This window comes from Talpa europaea (genome assembly GCF_964194135.1).
Source record: "Talpa europaea genome assembly, chromosome: 14".
NCBI lineage: Eukaryota > Metazoa > Chordata > Mammalia > Eulipotyphla > Talpidae > Talpa > Talpa europaea.
Window position 1 is genome coordinate 62,967,683 of NC_140082.1, and position 22,208 is coordinate 62,989,890.

The 22,208-nt window shown below is 37.3% G+C and overlaps 1 protein-coding gene across 1 annotated transcript in view; it reads right to left on the reverse strand.

Moving 5' to 3' along the window:
* Positions 1 to 8,338: 8,338 nt before the first annotated feature.
* Positions 8,339 to 22,208, reverse strand: part of CNST (consortin, connexin sorting protein) — a gene marked incomplete at its 3' end in the record, with an annotated part of 60,119 nt that continues 46,249 nt past the window's right edge. The window contains exons 9-10 of the mRNA XM_084253648.1: positions 10,777 to 10,912; positions 8,339 to 8,544 (exon numbers count right to left, since the gene is read on the reverse strand). Coding sequence (XP_084109774.1) covers positions 8,339 to 8,544; positions 10,777 to 10,912 — 342 coding nt within the window. The remainder of the gene's footprint in view (positions 8,545 to 10,776; positions 10,913 to 22,208) is intronic.

The following is a 22,208-nucleotide window of genomic DNA, read 5'->3' on the forward strand; positions in this document are numbered from 1 at the left end:
TATGACCACAATTAAGATATGTAACATTTCCACCAGTCTCAAAAGTTGCCTTGTGACCTTTGCAGTCCATTATCCACCGATAGGGATTTGCCCCTCAGGGAACCACTGACCTGTTTCTGTCATGGATTAGTTTACATTTTCTAAGATTATATATAAATGAAAATATATGATATGTACTCTTGTTGCTCTGGCTTGTTGCATGCATTCAAAATTATTTTGAGATTCATTCCTGCCCATGTGTATTTATAGATTTTTTGTTTTATTACTGATTAGTATATTTTTCTATTGTATTAGTGATGGACATTGAGGAATTCCCATGTATGGGATAAATCCCTATCAGATATATGATTTGCAAATATTTGCTCCCATTCTGTGAGTTCTTTCCATTTTCCGATACTGTCTTTTGATGCACAAATTAAAAAGAATTTTTAATGTACTTTTCTTTTGTTGCTTGTACTTTTGGCATCGTAGCTAAGAATCTGCTACCAGATCCATTCTCATGGAATTTACCTACATTTTGTTCTAAGAGTTTTATGAATTTAGCTCATATTTAGGTGTTGATCTATTTTGTGTTAATTTTTGTATATGGTGTGAGACAATTTCACTTTTTGTATGTGGAAATTGAGTTGTTCCAGAACCATCTGTTGAAGAGATTACTTTTTTCATTAAAATTAGAATTTAATTTTTTAGAACAGTTCTAGATTACAGCAAAGAAGAGGGGAAGATAAAGAACTTTCCCATTTACCTCCTGTCCCCAGTCTCTCCCACTATCAACATTCTCCATAGAGTAGTACATTTGTTACAAAATGGTGAGCCTACATTAACATATCAGAATCATCCAAAGCTCAGAGTTTACATTGTACTTCACACTTGGCGTTGTACATCCTATGGGATTGGACAATTGTATGACGACAGGTATCACACAGAATATTTTCACTGCCTTAAAATTCCTCTGCTCACCTATTCACGCCTTCTTACCCTACCAAAATTTGACAACCACTGATCTTTTACTGTCCATAGTTTTGGTTTTTCCACAATGTCACATCCCTGGGATTGTTTAGTATATAGCCTTTTCAGACTTACTTCTTTCACTTAGTTGTATGCATTTCAAAGTGTCTCCATGCCTTCCAATGACTTGATCTCTCATTTATTTTTAGTGTTGAATATACTCCATTGTACATACCACTCTTCACTGAGGAACATCTATGTTGCTTCCAAAGTTTGGCAGTATTAATAAAGCTACTTTGAACATCCATGCACAGTATTTTGAACATAAGTCTTTGACATAAATCTTCAAATTTTGGGGTTAATATCAAGGAGTGCGACTACTATATTGTGTGTGTTGAGTTTTAGTTTTTGTAGGAAACTGCCCAACTGTCTTCCAAAGTGGCAGTACAATTTTACATGCCCACCAGCAGTGAATGAGCATTCCTGTTGCTCTACATCCTTACCAGCATTTTTGTGTTGTTAGTCAGTGTTTCAAATGTTGGCCATTTTAATGGGTATGTAGTCATATCTCATTGCTTCAATTTGTAATTCCTTAGTGACATGAGATAGAGCATTTATTCATTAAAAAAAGAGTATTCCTTTCTCATTGAGTGGACATGATAACCTTGTCAAAAATCAACTGGCCAAAAGACATATGAGCTTATTTGTAGCCTCTCCATTCTATTGCACTGGTCTGTATGTCTATCTTTAGGCACACTGTTTTGATTACTGTAACTTGCAGTGAGTTTTGAAATTTGCAAATGTTAGTCCCCAATTTGCCTTTCCTTTTCAGGACTGTTTGGCTATTGGGACCCCTTGCAATGTCATGTAAATTTAATAACTGGCTTTTCCATTTCTGCAAAAATAAATTAAATTGAAAGCTATTAGAAATTTGATAGGGATTACATTGACTCTGTAGATCACTTTGGGAAGTATTGACTTCTTAACATTTTCTTTCTACCCATGAACACAGGATGATTTTCCATTTATTTAGATATTCTTTTTTTTTTTTTTTTTTTTTTTTTTTTTTTTTTTTATAGAGGCATGCTTTATTTATTTGTTTGCTGGTTTGTTTGTTTTTTTTTTTTTTTTTTTTTTTGTTTATACATGCACTGGGTACAGTCAGAAGCGCGGGAGGGTGAGAGAATTCACCAGAGCCAGAGCGGGGAGCAGAGCAGGCAGAAGGACCGAAGTACACTGCTGAGGGGAGCAGCGGGCGGCAGGAGAGGTCTGCGCGCCATGTGGGACCCTCCTCCGGTGGCCGGGGAGCAGCCGGGGATCGAACCGGCGCCACAGAGGCCGTGCGCAGTTTCGCAACCCAGCGCTCAACCGCTGCGCCACCGGGGAGGCCCTATTTAGATATTCTTTAATTTCTTTCAGCCATGTTTTTCAGTTTTCTGGGGAAAATTTATTCCTAGGTATTTTCTTTTTTCAGATTCTTTGTGAATGAAATTGCCCTCTTAATTTCCTTTCGAGAATGTTAATTGATGGTTTATAGAAACACAACTGACTTGTATGTTGATCTTGTGCTCTACAATGTTGCTGATTGTCTTTCTATATGCTCTGCAAATAGTTCTACTTTTTTGTTTCATTTTTCTTGCTAGACTACCCAGTACTATGCTGACTAGCAGTATGAAAGGAAGCATCCTGTCTTGTCCTGATCTTAGGGGAAAACTTTCAGTCTTTCCCTACTAGATTAGGCATGGGTTTCATAAATGCCCTTTATGCTATTGTTTCAGTGTTGTTTATTGAAAACTTTTTCCCCACTGACTTGCCTTGGCACCTTTCCAGAACATTTGAACATACGTGGATCTATTTATGGACTATCCTTTCGCTATACCTCATCTTGATTATTGTAGCATTCAGTCTTAAAATCAAAAAGTATTAAGTCTTCCAATTTTGTTCTTCCTATTTTACTTTCTTTTAAAGATTTATTTATTTATTGTTTCTGCATAGAAGAACTGAGGTATAGGCCAGAGATGCAGGGAATGAGAGGCTTCACCAGAGACAGAGTGGGGAGCAGAACAGGCAGATTTACTGAAATACACTGCTAAGGGGAGCAGTGGGCAAAACAGGAGAGGTCTGCTGTGCCATGTGTGTTAGCTCCCTGGCTGGTGATCAAACTCAAGCCGTTGTGGTGGTAGCACAGAGACTTAACCCCTAGGCCAGAAGGGAGATCCCCTGCCACACTGACTTTCTTCTAAGTCACTTTTGCATCTCCACACAAATTTAAAAATCAGCCTGTCAACTTTTGTGATTTGTTGGAATTTTGATTAGGATTTTTAGAGGTCTATGGATCATTTTGGAGAGAACTGACATCTTAAGAATACTGAGTCAATCCCTGAGCAGGTTATCTCTCTTCTTTTTATTTTGGTATTGTTTTCTTTCTTTCAGCAATGTCTTACAGGCTTAGATGTACTGACTTTGTACATATCTTGTTGAATTTGTATTTATGTAATTGAAATGAATTTTTCATTAATTTATTCAAGAATTTAAAATTTCATTTTCTCATTGCTAGTTTACAGAAATGTTTTTGTAGATGGCCCCTGTATTCTGTGACCTTGTGAAACTCATACTTCAGTAGCATTTTATAGATTGTTTAGGACTCTCTTGATCGTGTCATCTGTAAAAGGTCTTATTTCTTCTTTTCTAATTGTTACGCTTTTTCCTTTTCTTGCTACTGAACAAAGTACAATATTGAATAGAATTGGTCAGTGGACATTCTTGCCTTGCTCACACCACTAAGAAAAGTATTTGATCTTTAAGTATTTTATATTTAACTGTGGGTTTATCAGAAATACCCTAGATCAAGTTGATGACGTGCATTTCTAGTCCGAGTTTGATGAGGGTTTTTTTTTTTTATCATGAACAGTGTATTAATTTTATGCTTTTATTGGTATGGGCATTTTTTTTTAAGATTTTTTTATTCATACAAGAACTGGGGTATAGGCCAGAGGCACGGGAGGGTGAGACGACTCACCAGAGACAGAGCGGGGAGCAGAACAGGCAGAAAGACCAAAGACACTGCTGAGGGGAGCTGTGGGCGAGACAGGAGAGGTCTGCCATGCCATGTGGGTATCTCCCTGGCTGGCCGGGAATCGAACTGTGCTGCAAAGTCTGTAGACAGCCTCACAAAGCTGCGCTCAACCCACCACACCACCGGGGAGGCCAGGGCATATGGTTTTTATTGAAATAGTGAACTACATTGTGTGAATTTTTCATGTTACACCAACATTGCATTCCTGGGATAAATCTCACTTCATCATGATGGTGCATTGTTCTTTTTATGTATCCTTAGGTTTAGCTACTAGTATTTGTTAAGGATTTTTGTTGTTGAAGATTTTTGTTTCAAAATTCATGAGTGGTCTTTGTTAACTTAGTGTCTGTCTAGTTTTAGTATCAGAGTAATATTCATCTCATAAAAAGAATTAGTAAGTATTCTTTTCCTCGCTAAGTGTTTTTGTGGTATGGCTAGTATTTCTTACTTACATGATTGTTAGAATTTACTGGTGAAGAATCTGGACCTGGAGTTTTGTGAAGTTTTTTTACTGTGCTGTTCAGACTTTAAATTTTGAAGCTGTTACTTCCAATTGCTGAGAAGCTGTAGGAAAGCCCATCAGCTACTGATGTTATAAATACTAAGTAGAAGTGAAAATAATTACTAGAAATTTAGATGTGAGGAAAAAAATGACTGTTTATCAAGTTGCTAGGAATAGAATTTTATCTTTATTTCAAATAGTGCATGACACCTGGTAGGAAAAAATGAACTCACGTTTCCACCCCCATAAGTAGCATGATCTCTGATTTCTTGGTTTTTACTACCCCTTCCCATACACATTTAATTCACCAGATGTTATCTTCTTTAAGCTGGTACCATTTCTTGTTTTTGGAGTCCTAGCACTCAGCTCAGTGCAAGATACACCACTGGCATTTGAATTTTTGTCAGGGTACAGACAGTGATAAACTCTATTGCTCATGGTTCTGCACTGACCTTAGGGCAACAGACAAAATTTTGAGTTTGGAGTGACTTCTTAAAACTAGGGAGAAGAGATGCCCCCTAGGTTACCATATTTTTCTCTCAGTCGACTAAACCCAAGGAGATTGAAATAGTGTTATGTTTATGGAAAATTTTAACGCACAGTAACTTTTACAAGATTTGGTTAGTTCATGAGACTCAAAACATGTTTATCTTTCAGGATGTTAAAACAGAAGACACAAACTCTAGAATCACTCATTCTTTCTAAGGATGGAATGGCGACATGATAGAAAGGCAAGTGTGATGAACTTGGGAGTTATCAGACCTGGATTTGAGGATTTGGGTTTACTCATGTAAGCATCAACTAAATGTGAAAACAGTTTACACAGCATAGAGAAGTATAAAAGGGTGAGTTAACATTAACTGAGCCCAGAGAAAAGAGGATTGTAGGTGATGCCAGTAGACAGACACAATAATTCAGTTTCACTCTGTACTGAGAATAAATGCCACAAAGCAGCTTTAGCAACAGGTAACTAACTCAAGTGTTTCATTGTGTTTTACCCACTTTCCCTCTTTTACTTATCTATTCTTACCCCTTCTCCACTCCTGCCACTCTAACAGGACCCAACTCACACCTGTCCTTTCAAAATAAGGCCCACCTTCAAATTTCAGTTCCTTTCAGAAAATACACAGATAATACACAAATGCACAATTCTATAAAGTAAAATTCCCAGAGGATTTTGATTTTTAATCTAAAGGAATGGATTTTTAGGGCAATTTTAGTTACTGTGTGTCAGACTGACTGGGGGTTAGAGACCTATCAGACTTCCCAAAATAAATGGCCATTGTGGGGCCAGACCATCTTCTAAAATTATTTTTTTTTCACTTTAAAGAAGTTTTTTGCAGTACCAACGAGTTCAAATAAACTGTCTCATACACTTTTTTGGTGTAGATTTTAAATCACAAGCTTGATCTGTTACCCTGAAATACAGTTCTTAAGGAAGATTAGTTACAGATACTTGTCAGTACTTTCAAATGACCAAAAAAATTACATTATAGTAAGACTGAATGAATTTTTTATGCATGAGATAACATTTCTTTCATCACCAGAAGGAATTACTCCAGTTCATGCAATAAATGACCTAAAATTTTAAAAGCCGTTCTACTTTTCCTAGTTGAGATTTCATGCCTATTTTAAGTCAAGACATCAGTATGCTCCTGAGTGCACCTTGCCCTGCCTGGGAAGTGGTGAGGACACAAGGGTTTTCTAGGACTCAGCTGGGCCCCTGAGTACCAAAGTATTATCTTAATCCTTTCATCTCAGTGTGAAGGTTGCCAGGAAATTGGTGTCAGAAGTGATGGCCTTAGTGACCTATAAGAGAACAGGACATTATAGAGTATTTAGGACGTTGATAGTGATCTAAAAGAGGTGAACAGGAGGGAAATTCTAACGTATCTTGACATAAAGTCAGTAGAAATCACCATTAGGTTCCTGTAACTAGAAATCATGAGGGTAAAACAGAAGAGGTTTGCCTATGATGGGGATGCTCCTCACAGGTTTTGTGAATGTGTTTTATAGAACCACATCAGATAGATAGTACCATGACATTTTACATATTTTACATACAATCTGAATACAAATTCTTAAAATTTATAATAGAACATTAAAATAATCTTCTAATAAAATCAGCCTTAAGTATAAGGAATCTAAATTTCAGTATCTTGTATGCTTCTAAATAAATATCTTCAATCTATAATCCTTGAAAATATTAGTTTATCGTGACATGATAGAGACAAGTCAAACAGTATTATAAGTGAAAACAAAATATCAATTTAAAAATAAACAAGGCTAAAAACACACTGAGCTGAAATTATAGAAAATCAAATAAGTACATAGTAATTAAATATCTACAATTGGGGTAACCAAATGCATGCTCAAAAACACACTTTCAACTTATAGAAAAAGCCCTTTAAAATTTATATAATCTAAATAAATAAGCAGAAACACAAAGGGAAGTACTGTACCAGCCAGTAACACCTAGAAAGTGAAATTTCCCTTTTCATTTCTAATGATCATGGCAGAGAAACATGATATAATCACTCGCTAAAAAACTATAATTCATGTGTTTGGTTTATTTTTTAAATGTTGTTTATGATATAAAAAGCCAAAGCAAGGCTTTCTAAAATGTTAGACCACAGTATCTGAAAAAAGAAAATGCCACCTAATTGAGGAATTTAAACAAAAATCAGACTTTTGCTTATTTAAAATATGATTGAATTTTTGCTTAATGACCCCTTAATAGGTCTAAATCAAGCCCATGATATGAATGTACATTCAAACATCTGAATGCATGATCTGTTAATACTGAATTATACATATGGTGACTTATTTTTAGGTCCCAAAGTATTAATTATTTTACAAAAGACCAGAATTAAAACATCTAGAGCAGGAACCTTCTTTATCTTTGTATTCTGGGTTCTCAGAATATAATAGGTACTCTGTAAGTATTTGCTGAATTGAGGCCAGCATTCATCATATTTCAGGAAGCAGTGAATCCATGATGAACCTGGCTGCCTGGGACTTCGAGGGAGTTCTTGAATTTAACCTCCAGGTCTATGATTAATTTCTGGCCAATCAAGTTAATTGTGACAGATCTGTTAAGAGTTTCTCATTTAGGGCCAAGATTTACATAATTCATCTATCTGTTCCACAGTTAAGTCGTCTTAAAAGATTTGTGCCCGCACATTCATAGTCAAGTTAAAAGAATAAAGATACTCTTCCTTATGCTGGGTTGGGTATTTGCTTATGATGACAGCCTGAAACATAAACACAAGCACACACACATACATAGACAACCATTTCACGAATGGGGAATAGAATCTGGAAATAATGAACAAAGCCTAAATTACATAGCTCCCACGGTTAACTAAAAAACGACAGTGAATCTTAAGATAACTCCTTTTGATGATACACAAGCTTATTGCCTGAGGATGGAAGCAATGTCTTTGGAAGAATAAATGTAAACCAAACTGTCCTTTTACCATTAGATTGGCAAGGTAGCTAAAAATGGTGTGGTTCCAACACTGCCCTTTTTAATTTTGCTCAGTGTAGCTCATTACACGAGGAAGCAGTGGAGGAGATAAGATAGACATGCTCTCCAAAGACCATTCCTTCCATCCTCAATACTCAGATGAACATTAGCTTCAGTGTGTGAATTATTCTAAGAGTCCTTCGGATTGCCATTTAAAGTTGCTATTTCTGGTGTCAGTGGTTCCTCACTGTGGGGAGGATGTTACAGAACTCCTGAAATAAAAGTTTAGAAAGTTTCATTCTTTGATTCTCACTGCCAGCATGCCTGTCCCACTTGGATGCTGCTAGGAGAGGTAGATCCAGTGTTTAAGTTCTGCCATTCCCTGCAGTAGTTTAGTGTAATAGAAGTCCATGTTGTCTGCAAAGTCTGTACAAACAGGTGACTCCATGTCACCAAAAGCGCAGTATAATGCAGTTCCTCCAACGCTCAGGAAAACTGTTGCTATGCACAGCAAGAGCAGTAAAATACAGGAGCCACCTCCAACTTCATCTGTAAATGTGAGAACAGAGTAAGGTTAAACCGACACAAAATGGAAATCTTAGCATCTGCTGGCTTCTCACTGATGAAGATTAATATATGTTTCTAATATTAGTCTTCAAAGAATAGGAGTCATTGACAGAAACTAGTGCACCTAAGGACTCTGTAAGGACCTTCCTATTCATTACCACAAAGAGATGTACTTGTGATTGCTAAAATTAAAACCAGCTCATTTATAAAATGAACACAGTCATATCATTAAAAAGGGGGTGGGGGGAATGATACTTTTCTCTGTGTTTACAGTATTGTTTTAGAGTACAAATCATAACCTCACTATTATAGTTATCTTTGATGTGAACATCATGGGACACCTTAAAGCAAAATCAATTTGCTATTAAATAATAAAAAATGTCTTTGGGTGCAATCTTTCTTGCATCTTAATACTAATTTTATTTTTAGTGGATCAGTGCACTATTAACTAGTACAGCGATTTCTTTTTCATTTTACTAAAATCTGGTAGGTTTTTAAACTTTTTAAAAATTTTTATTTATTTATTTTAAAGATTTATTTATTTTATGTGTACAAGAGCTGGAGTATAGGCCAGAGGTGCAGCGGCGGGGGGGAAGGGGAAGTGGGGATTCACCAGAGACAGAGTGGGGAACACAACAGGCAGATTGACTCAAGTACACTGCTGAAGAGAGCAGCGGGCGGGTCAGGAGAGGTCTGCAGTGCCATGTGGGTAGCTCCCTGGTTGGCTGGGGATCAAACTCATGCTGCAGAGGCTGTGGACAGCTTCATAGGTTGTGTCTTAATCACTTGCACCACCAGGGAGGCCCCCTTAACTTTTTTTTTAATTAAAGAAACTTTTTTTATTGAGGTAATGTTGGTTTACTGGTAGAGCTGTTTTTAATAATAATGTCCATACCAGTCTTTCTACACTGAGTGAAATAACTATTCTTTGGTTGAAAGTCTTAAGGATCATTCATAATAAAAGAAAAAAATATTTGGAAAAGACAAAAAGTTTTATGATTAGCAAAAGGGATTGCCAAAATCTTCTTGTTAAAAAGTTAAAATTATTGTCCAAACTGGGAGACATGAGCGAAAGAGTGTTAACTGAATGCAATGCACAAACAGCAAGTGTGAAGCAGGTCTGCCTAAGACAACTGGGACACACAGCCCTATTGTTTAGCCCAGAAAATCCATTTTTAGGATTAGACTACAGAGATTAGACATACAATATCACAGACACAAGCATGTTCATTGCATCAAAGTTCGCTATAGCAAAAATTTGTCAAAAACTTAGTGATTCCAGTTATAATGAAGTATATAGTCAAATTATGGGATATTCATATAGTGGAGTACTATAGAATTTTTTAACACTATGAAACTAATTTAACATGTTCTCTCACAGATGACCAAGATTAATGGTTAAATTAAAAAGTGATACAACAGTATATAAAGGATCTGTTATATTTTAAAAAAGAGATGTATGTCAGTATGTATAACTGCAAATACACATACATAAATACATGTGTCATAAAGGATGACGGAAAATTTAATCAATACTTGGGGGTAAGGGGTAGGGAGGACTGAGGACTCACACATTTTAATTTCATTATTATTTGAGTATTTTTCATTACAAGCATTATTAGCACTTTATGAAAAAAAGCAAACTTTATATGAACTCCAATAAAAACTAATAGATCTATTTTAAAGACTTTATAGTAATATGTGAATGTATTCTCCCCATAAAAATTTAAGCACACAAGTATCCAAGTGTCTAATGGACTCTCCACTTTCCTTCTACCCAAACATGTTCCTTTCCCATCCCAAAAGGAAACACTACTAAATTTGCTTTGTAACCTTCCACATCAAACACGTTTCAGGTTTTATGTAAATAGGATCATGCAATTAAACTGCTCCGTGATTTACATTTATAATGGCTTCTACTTAGGCATGCAAATATATTTTTACACAAATGAATAAATATGTTCATAAAATCCATGGTGTGTTTCCTGGACTTTGTTTTGTCTTGGTCATTTATTTGAGCAAACCAAGTGCTCAGACATAATTTAAGAGCTGATGATAATTTGCTTCTTTGAATTTCCTTATAGAAGATAAGGCAACTAAGTCCAATGGTTCTTTTACAAATCCTATTACCAAACATTTTATCATACATCACTTCATTCTTTCAGCAAACACCAAGAGTCAACTCCACACTACACACAGTGTTGAACAGTTTACCTTGATCCAAGTTATCGTCTATTTCTTGGAATCGCACTCTTCGTTTAGATGGTTTCTGTTGCATCTGGGCAGAATGATCCCCTACAGTATCATTCCTCTTCTTCAATATAGATACCAATCCTTCAGCAGGAACAACCTGTCAAAGATAAGAACCATTTATTATGTTATGATGGACTTAATGATATTTTACATTGCAGTAAAAAGGTTAATTCAGTATAACTTTCTACTGTTCAACCAATTCCTACAGAAAAAATTCACAACTATCAAAATTGAACAGACTTAAACTCACTTCTTTGTAGATGACTGACAAAGACACAAGTCTAAAATTCTATTTTCCTAAAGCTCCCAGTTGCTGGCAGTTTGATACAGGGAGGCACAGCATCCTCCCCGTATCAGACCTCCCTTAGCCTCCTTGCTTTGTAGCCCTGCTTCCTTGTGAGGTCATCTGTAAAATGATACTCTCAGTTCCTCTTTGCTTGATCATTAGTGCTGGGTTTTGATTTATATTAGGGGCTAATATTCCGTAATTTTTATTCATTCAGCAATTTTTTTGTATGCTGAGTAAACAGTTTTATTTATTTTTTTCCCAAACATCAAAGCAATTGTCATCACGGGGAATAGCTATGCTCCACATGAGTATAGAAATAATACCTTGCCTTTGTGTAGCTCCTTCCAATCCCATTATAGGCCAAAGTTGCTCAGAGTACCAGTTATCAGCAATTTTAAAGAAATGAACGTATGAAATAAGATATATTTATACCAACTTTTAAAATAAAAATGAATGTTGCCCCCTACCCTGTTCCTAAGAAACTATGAACTTACTAAATAATGATCTACGGTTGAAAATATTTTAGGGTCTTCTCTTCTAGAATATCTTTCAGAGCCAGTTTACTAGTGACACATTATTCTATTGAATATAGAAGTCAGCAAAGTATGGTTGGTAGAACAAAGGCACGGTGCCCTAAAAATTTTAATTTTGTAAATAAAATTTAGTTGGAACATAGCCAAGAACATTAATCTACATATTGTGTATGGCTGCTCTGTGGCTATAATGGCAGAATTGAGCAGTTGCAACAAACTAGACAGTCTAAATGTTTATACTGTTTTGGCTCTTCATAGAAAGTCTGCTGTCTAATGTCTCTTCAGCCCCCCTTCTTTACCCCTTTCCATGCTGTGACACCTCTCTCCTGACTTGACCCCATCCCCATTGTAGGAATTAAAGACAAAAATTAAGAAACTTGCCATTTAGTTGTTAAAAGACTCCAGGTGTAAAGAAAAAGAGTAGAGAGTCAGACTGGGAAGCAGATGGCCTTACCAAAGGTCCCCCTCCAAGCATTAGGCTGATTCACAGAAGTTAACTTGTGAGTTACCTCTTGCTCCAAGCTATAGGTGATGACATAGGTAGCATTGTGGACATAACACTGTGGATGTCAGTGACCTGCTGATATCAGCTCACTGTATGCTGAGGGCTGAGCATAATGTCTTTTATCTGATCAATGGCAGAAAATACTTAATATGATTTCCAGTTCCAGCCAGCCATCTCTGATAATGTACTATCCATAAATATGACAGATTCTATTAGTTCCTTTTATAATGCAAGGCTTTTAGGGTCAAATAATTCAGGATAGTTTTCTACTGGGCTTCCCTGAACATGGATCTATAGAAACCATTATCTAAAAAAAAAAAAAATCAATGTTAGCAATTTGTCCTATTTTTTTTTTTAAAGATTTTATTTTATTTATACGAGAGCTGGGGTACAGGCCAGAGGCGTGGGAGGGTGAAAGAATTCACCAGAGACAGAGTGGGGAGCAGAACAGGCAGATGGACTGAAAGCACTGCTGAGAGGAGCAGCAGGTGAGATAGGAGATACCACAGCCGCGCCATGTGGGTATCTCCCCGGCCAGCTAGGAATCGAACCTGTGCTGCAGAGGCTATAGACAGCCTCACAGTGCTGCTCTCAACCTGCTGTGCCACCGGGGAAGCCCTGCAATTTGCTCTTTTTATAGGAAAGATGTATGTTAGATGATATCCTTCTGAGAAAACTAAAATACTTTAGTGACATTAAAATGTAAGTGCAAATATGCAAAGGAATAACCTTTTAAATCTTTCTTTAGAAAGCAAGATTAAAGAGCTCCTTCATAATAAAGAAAAATGACTTCACAGGCACCTTACTGAAACTGAGAGGGAAAAAAATCCTAATTAGTTTCTAACGAGCATAGATGGAAAATGAAAATCAACTTTAGTGAGCACATTATTAGTTAAGATATATAATTGATATTTTTTATTTTCAGTAACTGTAAAAAACCAGGGTTTTTCATGGACTTCTTCATTACCTACTTTCTCCATAAAGCCATATATTTACTGACAATGAATAAAAATGAATATAGTCATTTTCAAGCTGCTTTAATTTCTTAATTAAAAAAGTCTTATTAAGAATAGTTCCTTACTAACTCTCCTGCACTGCTGGGTGGGAGTGCAAACTGGTCCAACCACTATGGAAAACTGTGTGGAGATTCCTCAACCTGTTAAAAGATGGAGCTTCCATATGATCCAGCAATTCCACTCCTAGGTATTTACCCAAAGGACACAGAAACATTAATTCAAAATGGCACCTGCACCCCTATGTTTATAGCAGCACTATTTACAATAGCTAAGCTATGGAAACAACCCAAATGCCCAAAAATAGATGACTGGATCAAGAAGATGTGGTACATATACACCATGGAATATTACTCAGCAATCAAAAAACATAAATTCATGTAATTTGCAGCAACATGATGGAGCTGGAAGGGATCATGCTCAGCAAAATAAGCCAGAAAGAAAAGGAAAAATACCAGATGGTCTCACTCATAGCAGGAATTTAGAAAATCTAAATAAGGGACCAGGAAAAAGACTATAATAAAGTAAAAATCAAAATAGCCGGCTGCCAGCGAGGGTCCCACATGGCGCGACAGACCTCTCCTGCCACGCCCGCTGCTCCCCTCAGCAGTGTATTTCATCAGTTTACCTGTTCTGTTCCCCACTCTGGCTCTGGTAAATTCTCTCACCCTCTCGTGCTTCTGACTGTACCCAGTGCATGTATAAATAAATAAATCTTTAAAAAAAAATTGAAATTCATTAAAGAAAAAAAAGTCAGAGAAAGACAGACATTGTATGATTTCTCTCATTTCAAAGATAAAGAAACAAAGTAAATTAACAAACCAAAACAAACTCTTAGATCCTGAGAACAGATTGGTGGTTACCAGAGAGGAAGGAGGGAGTGGGTGAAATGGATAAAGGGGGGTCAACTTTGTTGACAGGCGGAAACTTCACTCTTGGAGATGACTATGATGCTGTGTATAAGGGTGCTGACTTACATGCTTTGCATCTGAAACTTTTGTAGTGTTTTTTTATTTTTTTTTAAGATTTATTTATTTATGCATACAAGAGCTGGGGTACAGGCTAGAGGTGTGGGGGGGGTGAGAGGATTCACCAGAGACAGAGTGGGGAACAGAACAGGCAGACCGACCATAGTACACAGCTGAAGGGAGCAGCGGGTGAGTCAGGAGAGGTCTGCTGTGCAATGTGGGTTGCTCCCTGGGCGGCTGGGGGATCGAACTTGTGCTGCAGTGGCTGCAGACAGCTTCATAGGTTGTGTCTTAACATCTTGCGGCACCAGGGAGACCCGAAACTTTTGTAGTCTTTTAAAACAATGTTATCACAATAAAAATTTATTAAAAACAAAACACAGACTAGTTCTGAGGATGAGTTCCAGAGGTGCATTACTGCTAACTGAGTATCTTTGTGATATGAATTCCAAAACAGAAATTCAAGAAGCAGAGCCAAATTATAACTAAAATGCCACTGCAAATACAAATAAATGGTTGTAGAAAGACTGGGAGAAACTCCAGAGTCATCTGAAATACATAATGTGCTTCTGAGACTAGCAGCCAGTCCTAGCACAACAGCTATCAGACCCCTAACCTTTGCTCCTGCTTGGCCTAATCTGGGTGTTTGGCTCTGAAAGTCACAGTTCAGGGATACACACCTTTCCAAGGGGCATGCCTCATTTACCATGAGGCACGTTTTAAAAGAGGGCAGGCGTAGAGTACAAGAAATTACAGTAATGTGGGATGGGTCAACATTTTGTTTTGACACCCACCACCTACCATTAATTCTTGGCTGAAAATCTAATCACACCCTCTAATTTACCTTTTCTCTTTCATCAAAACCCTTTTGGGGCTTCCCTGGTGGTGCAGGGGTTAAAGACAGTGCTATCAAGCTATTGTCAGGCACTGCAGCATGAATTGGATCCCTGGCAGGCCAGGGAGCTACCCACATGGTGCAGCAGACCTCTCCTGTCTCGCTCGTTGCTCCCCTCAGCAGTGTATTTCAGTAGATCTGTCTGTTCCACTCTGTATCTGGTGAATTCTCTTAGGCCCCCACACCTCTGGCTTATACCCCACTTCTTGTATGCATAAATAAACAAATCTTTAAAAAAACAACAACAAAAACCCTTTTGTTTTCGGCAGGGCCTATCCCAGTGTCTGAAGTGAGAGTGTCTTCTTTTCTTTTCAGTCTTGTTCATCTTCTTCAGGTTACTCTGTTTCTAGCTGTCCTCTAAATCTACAGTCTGGAGATGGAGAACAAGGTATGTAGGACCTGCCTTAGGTATAGAGAATGCAAGCCAAGGAGAAAATCTCAAAAGAGAAGGGGGTGTGGTCCTTTCAGTTGTGGCAAGGCTTGTGGGCAGAGATCTTAGAACCAACCGCTAATATAGACATTCCCACTCATCACACCAAGGCAGTTAAATATAAAGAGTTTAAGATGTGACTTTGGTGAGTTCACCTTAATTCTATGGTGGAAGGGCCAGTAAGGCAAAAACAAGGTCAAGGTCTTAGTTTGGGTCTCGCTCAAAATACTGCCAAGTATTTCTAGTGTAGGTTGGGAGGCAGATTTACGGTATATAGAAATGTCTCCTTTAAACTATTGAAAAAAACAGAATTTGTTTAATCATATTATCAATCTTAAAACAAACAAAATATACTAAGCCCTTCCATTGAGAATAAAAATGCTAAGTTGTAATTACATGAATTGGTACTGACGGACCTCTATGAACAAGTGTAGGATTAAAATAACAACAAAACACCCATCTGACTAGCCCTCTATATTTTCAAATAAACAGTTCTTTCATACTTGCCCCAAATATCAATGACCATCTTAAAGATATTTTAAAAATGAACTGGTTGTAAAACCGAAATTATTTTGCAAGACTCTACTGTATTACAGATTCAATGCTATTCCAATCAAAATTTCAATGTCATTCTTCAAAGAAATAGAACAATTATTGATGAAATTCATATGGAATCACAAAAAACCCCGAATAGCCAAAGCTCTCCTGAAAAAAAAAGAAGGGAATGGAGGCATCAGACTCCCAGACTTCAAACTATACTACAAAGCCATAATCATCAAAACTGCATGGTATTGGAACAAGAACAGACATACAGACCAATGGAATCGAATAGAAAATCCAGAAATAAACCCACAGATTTATGGTCAACTAATCTTTGACAAAGGAGCAAAGACTATGCATTGGAGCAAAGAAAGTTTGTTCAATAAATGGTGCTGGGAAAACTGGGTCGCTACATGCAAAAGAATGAAGCTTGACCACCACCTCACACCATACACAAAAATCAACTCAAAATGGATTAAAGAACTAGACATAAGACCTGAAACCATAAAATATATAGAAGGAAATATAGGCGAAACACTACGTGATTTGCACATCAAAGACATCTTTACAGACACATCACCCAAAGCAGTGATAGTGAAGGCAAAGATAAACAGCTGGGACTACATCAAATTAAAGAGCTTTTGCACAGCAAAAGAGACAATAACAAAAACAAAGAGAAACCCCACCAACTGGGAGAACATTTTTGCACCCAACACTAATGATAAAGGACTGATCACAAAAATCTGCAAAGAGCTGATGAGACTCAACAACAACAAAGAAAATAATCCAGTCAAAAAATGGGCAGAAGAGCTTAAAAGAAACTTCTCTGAAGAGGAAATGCAAATGGCCAACAGGCATATGAAAAAATGTTCAACATCACTTGTCATCAGGGAAATGCAAATCAAAACTACCATGAGATTCCATCTTACACCAGTGAGAATGGCACATATTAAAAAAACTAGCAACAACAAATGTTGGCGAGGGTGTGGAGAAAAAGGAACTCTTCTGCACTGTTGGTGGGAGTGCAAACTGGTCCAACCACTGTGGAAAGCTGTGTGGAGATTTCTGGACCTACTAAACATAGAGCTTCCATATGATCCAGCAATTCCACTCCTAGGTATTTACCCAAAGGACACAGAAACATCAATTCCAAAGAACACCTGCACCCCTATGTTTATAGCAGCACTGTTTACAATAGCTAAGCTTTGGAAACAACCCAAATGTCCAAAAATAGATGACTGGATCAAGAAGATGTGGTACATATATACCATGGAATATTACTCAGCATTCAAAAAAGATAAACACATGCAATTTGCTGCAACATGGATGGCGCTGGAAGGGATCATGCTCAGCGAAATAAGCCAAAAAGAAAAAGAAAAATACCGGATGGTCTCACTCATAGCAGGAATCTAGAAAACTTAAATAAGGGACCAGGAAAATGAATAACTATAAGAAAGTGAAAATCAAAATCAACAAAAAACTATGAACCAGAGACACTTTTAGGGGGGCGGGGGCGGGAGGGGAGGGATTGGGGTCAGAATGGGGGGCTGCAATTGTATGGGGAATATAACAATAAAATTTATAAAAAAAAAAATAAAAAAAAAAAGACTCTACTGTATTAAATCCTAAAGTGACAAAATACAAACCCAAGATTAAACCTCTTTTCATTTCTTTAGTGTGAAAAGATCTTATGTTATATATATATTAAAATTTTCCTTAGAGTCATGTTATAAGATATATTGCAATTAGAATGAGATGGAAAATATTTCAAATAAGCCTAGCAAGTTTCTTTTGTCTTTCCAAAGTAGTTTATACCTCTGGTCATAAATCCTTATCTTACATGTATGTCACTCCAATTAAGAGATACTTAAACTAATGGCGAAATCTGTCAAATGGCAGTAGAGGTAGGTAGATTTAAGATCTTTTGTGTCATTCAACAAATGTGGAAGTAGATTCATGTCCTGCATGAACACTACTGCAGCAAATGAACATATCAAGCCCCAGCTGGAGGACCAGGAACCAGCACTGTGGAGGAAAGTTATCTTTCAGAAAGAATACAATAGTGATCTCCAGCCGCACAATGCTACACCTTAGAACACTGCAATATGGAGAGCCAAAAGGGGAAAAAAAATGATAAAGAGTGTCAATGTTGAATTTTTAAAAGGCAAATTAAAAGTAGAAACCTTTTAAAATAAAAATGAGTTTTTATAATGTACCTAAGTTTCGAGATTAGTATTTTTGTAACTTGTTTTTGTCTGCTTATAGGGGCAACTTTAATACGTATGAAATAGAAAAAGAAATGGGAAGAATGTCAAGCTTCCAGCCCACTTTTTAACCTCAGGAAATTGTTTGAATGGTGAGACTCTGAAACAAAACTCTTGAGTCTCTTCCCCTCAAAACTGTTCCTTACCACCATAACCCTTACCTAATCCATTAGCAAGATCTGTCACTTCCTCCTTCAAGTTTATCTTCACCACATCTACTACTTCCACCTAAATCACATCCTTCATTTTTTTTCACCTGAATAACTGCTGTAACCTTCTGAGTGGTCTCTTCTCTTTGGTTCCTACTTCCCATGTTCTCATCTTCACAGGAAACCAGTTACATGACTCTACAGCTCAAAACCATGGCTTTCCACCAGTGTATTATATGACACTCCCTGGTCCTAGCCTACAAGGTCCTTCAAGAATTAGCTCCAGCTCCCTCTCCCCCCTGAACTTCCTGTTGCCCTCTTCCTTATTTACTGTATCTTTGAACTTCCTAAGGGGCCTTTTCCTTGTTTACCGTACCCTGCTGTGCTGATCCTTCTGCTGGTCCCCCTCTGCCTTCCCTAACACCAGATTAAAAGAGCCTGCTCCTCCACATGACTCATCAATGCAGTCGCAACACTCCCTCACCCAGCTGAGATGTCTCTTTTTTTTTTTTTTAAAGGAGAACATTTTTTTTTTTAATAGAGGCATGCTTTATTTATTTATTTATTTGTTTGTTTTGTTTATACATGCACTGGGTACAGTCAGAAGCGCGGGAGGGTGAGAGAATTCACCAGAGCCAGAGCGGGGAGCAGAGCAGGCAGAAGGACCGAAGTACACTGCTGAGGGGAGCAGCGGGTGGCAGGAGAGGTCTGCGCGCCATGTGGGACCCTCCTCTGGTGGCCGGGGAGCAGCCGGGGATCGAACCGGCGCCGCAGAGGCCGCGGGCAGCTTCGCAACCCAGCGCTCAACTGCTGCGCCACCGGGGAGGCCCAAGCTGAGATGTCTTAATATCCCCTACCAATATCTGAAAATGTTAGTGTTTACTTTTATGGGTTTATCATGTATCTCTCCCTCTAGAGAGCAAGTTTCACAAGAGCAGGGCTTGAACCCGTGTAAACTTGTATCTCAGGTTCTAGAAGATAGTTAGTACTTAATAAATACACCAAAGAGTAAGTGAATATACAGATGAATAACACATTTTTTTTCCCTTAAAGGAATCAAAATGAAATCTGTCCTTAAAGGCTATTTATTTTTCTAAGTGACTAGGTTTAATAAAACAAAACACCTTCTTGTATACAGGTGACTACTACTTAGTGTAATCTCTACAGCATACAAAAATGTGTTCAACAGCATCTCTATATTTAAGGAGTTTACAATTTAGTGCAGAAGTGTGTGTGTCCTGTAATAACAAGGGAAGATTACAGCTAGACAGAACCTCAGGATGAGTGATGCTCAAATCCCTCTCTCCTGTGAAGATCAGAGGAGTGGTTTGAAAGGAATAAACGAGGGATCAAGGAAGAATGGCAGCAGTTAGCTTTTATGAAGTACTGACCCTGAGCCAGGTACTGTGACTGCCACTCTACATGCTCAAAAGTCATGACCTGGATCTTGAAAGTTGGGAAGAAATAAATACAAACACTTGTTAAACAGAGGTTCATCAGACTACAGTAGACTAACATGAAAGGAAAAGATGAGAGCTGACAACATGAGGGTCTATCTAGGAGGTAGCAAGGGGCCCATATGAATACAGTAAAGGCTGAAAACAAAGGAACAGCAGGAGACGCTGTTGCAAAGGTAGAGTAAGCAGTTACCAAGGGTCCTGAACACCAAGTCACACTGCAGTCTTTGTCTGGAAGCCAAAGGGAATCATGGGAAGAGAGTGAGGAGGCAAAATACATTTTATAGAAAGAACTTAAAAGTTTGTGTGTTAGATACAGGTTCTTGGTGTGTTAGGTTTCACGTGTAGTGTTTTAAAAAGCTGAATCTCTCTAGACAAGGTATGGACATCTACTCCCTATTACTTGGTAACCAAATCATTCCATTTACTTCTATTATCTGATTGGTCCCTTTGGGTACTGGCCTAGACTCCAAGTTTGTACAGTGCTAAAGTAAGACCATTTGAAAGGGGAGCGGAAGATAATATTACGGATGGGGAAATTTATTCAGTAGTTGTTGCAAAAGTCCAGGAAAAGGCAGTAACTATGTAAATTAAGAGTGATTAAAGTAAATAAGAAAGGCACTGGGTACAGGAAATATGTATGTATGATGCCTTTAGTTTAACAGTTGTCTGACTCCAAGGGCTATGAGTTTGCTAAATCAAGGGAAAGAACAAACAGAAAAATTAGAGGGCACAATGAAAAAAGAAAGGCTAGGTGAGATCATCCTTTTGGAGCTCCGTAGATACATAAATCCTGGATCAACCATTTTTCCATGAAACCTTGCATGTTGTCAGAAGATTGCATTTTGTTTATTGTAAAGAAACTGGGCTTCTGCTCCCCTCAAAAGAGCCATTTCGGAAAGACAACAATGACTGCTGTTTCTAAGGTCCTCCTTTGTTTGAGATCCATAGAACAGTTACTTATGTGATTTCATAAAATACTGTTGCTCAGTCATAGGTAAGGGAATTCCAGTGACTAGTTAGCTTAGTAACTTAACTTTCCTGAGATCTAGCCAAGAAACAGGGATCAAGACTGCACAGAAGTCACTTCCCTTAGGTAATGTCTCTGAAGACAAATCCAATAGCAATTTTGGGTTGTCATCTTTCTCCCTATCAAAAAGTTCTAAGCTATGTCCTCCCCTATTTTGTTTTCTGTGACATAGGCAGGCCTGAAAACATATAAGTAAACGCTACCAGTACATACAGAAGGCAGGGAATATATTTTCCCCTCTTTCAAATTTAAAGCTTTCTAAAGACACCAGCAAATAGCAAAGAGGCTTATTTCTAACTTATCACATTATATTATTATTCCTAAAAACAAAAATCACTTGAATCTGAAGCATTTACCATAGTTTTATGAACATATAACATCTCTGAAAATAGATTATGCATATATATGTTAATGAAGAAAAATGAATTTATCTTCATATAACATACTGTGTTGCTACAATTTGCTCCCAAGAGCATTTCTAAATTAGAAACATGATTATTTTCAATGTTAAGACACAGATTTTTATAAAATTTACCCAATATTTGATTTTGTTTTCACATATTTAGAAAACAAAACAACTCTCTCATGCCCCAACATTTAACAGTCTATTGTAAGCTGAGCAGACTTTTACTACCAGAATGGGTTGAATCATAATAACACTTTGAATCTGGGCAGCAAATTTCTCAGGTTTTGATGCTAGGAATAGCTGGAGATAATCAACCTTTCCAGGCTCCAGAACCAAAGCAAGTCAATGATTTATTAGCATTTCCAGGTTCCAGTGTGAAGGGAGTTTGGGTGCTGATATTAAAACAATCATGTATTGCAATAAAATTTCATCATTTCACAGAAATTTGGATACTCAAATTTAGCAAACATATAACCCTTGGAGTCAGACAACTGTTAAACTGAAGGCTTCATACATGCAATGTCCATATCTGAATTTGTAATGCCATTGCACTCACATATAAGAGATACTCACAGAAATGTTACTGAATGAGGAAACACATGTTTTACTTTTCTATTCAATTTTGTCAGGAGGAAATTAAGAAAAATCATAGTTCATGGAGAACTGACTAGAAATGGCAATGAAGGGAGTAAATAATATGTTAGTAACAGTTGTAAATATTTCAAAACTTTTCACAGGATTTATATTGTCTACTTTGGCTTTGTTACTTTTCCGTATTTCCCTACTGTTAATTTTTTTTCAATAATAAAGCAAAGTTTTAAAAAAGGGATATAAATGGGATTTAAAAGCTAGATAAAGAAAAAGAGTGGCAGCCAGTATGCTAATTTTTAAAGACTTAGGAAAATAGTACTCCA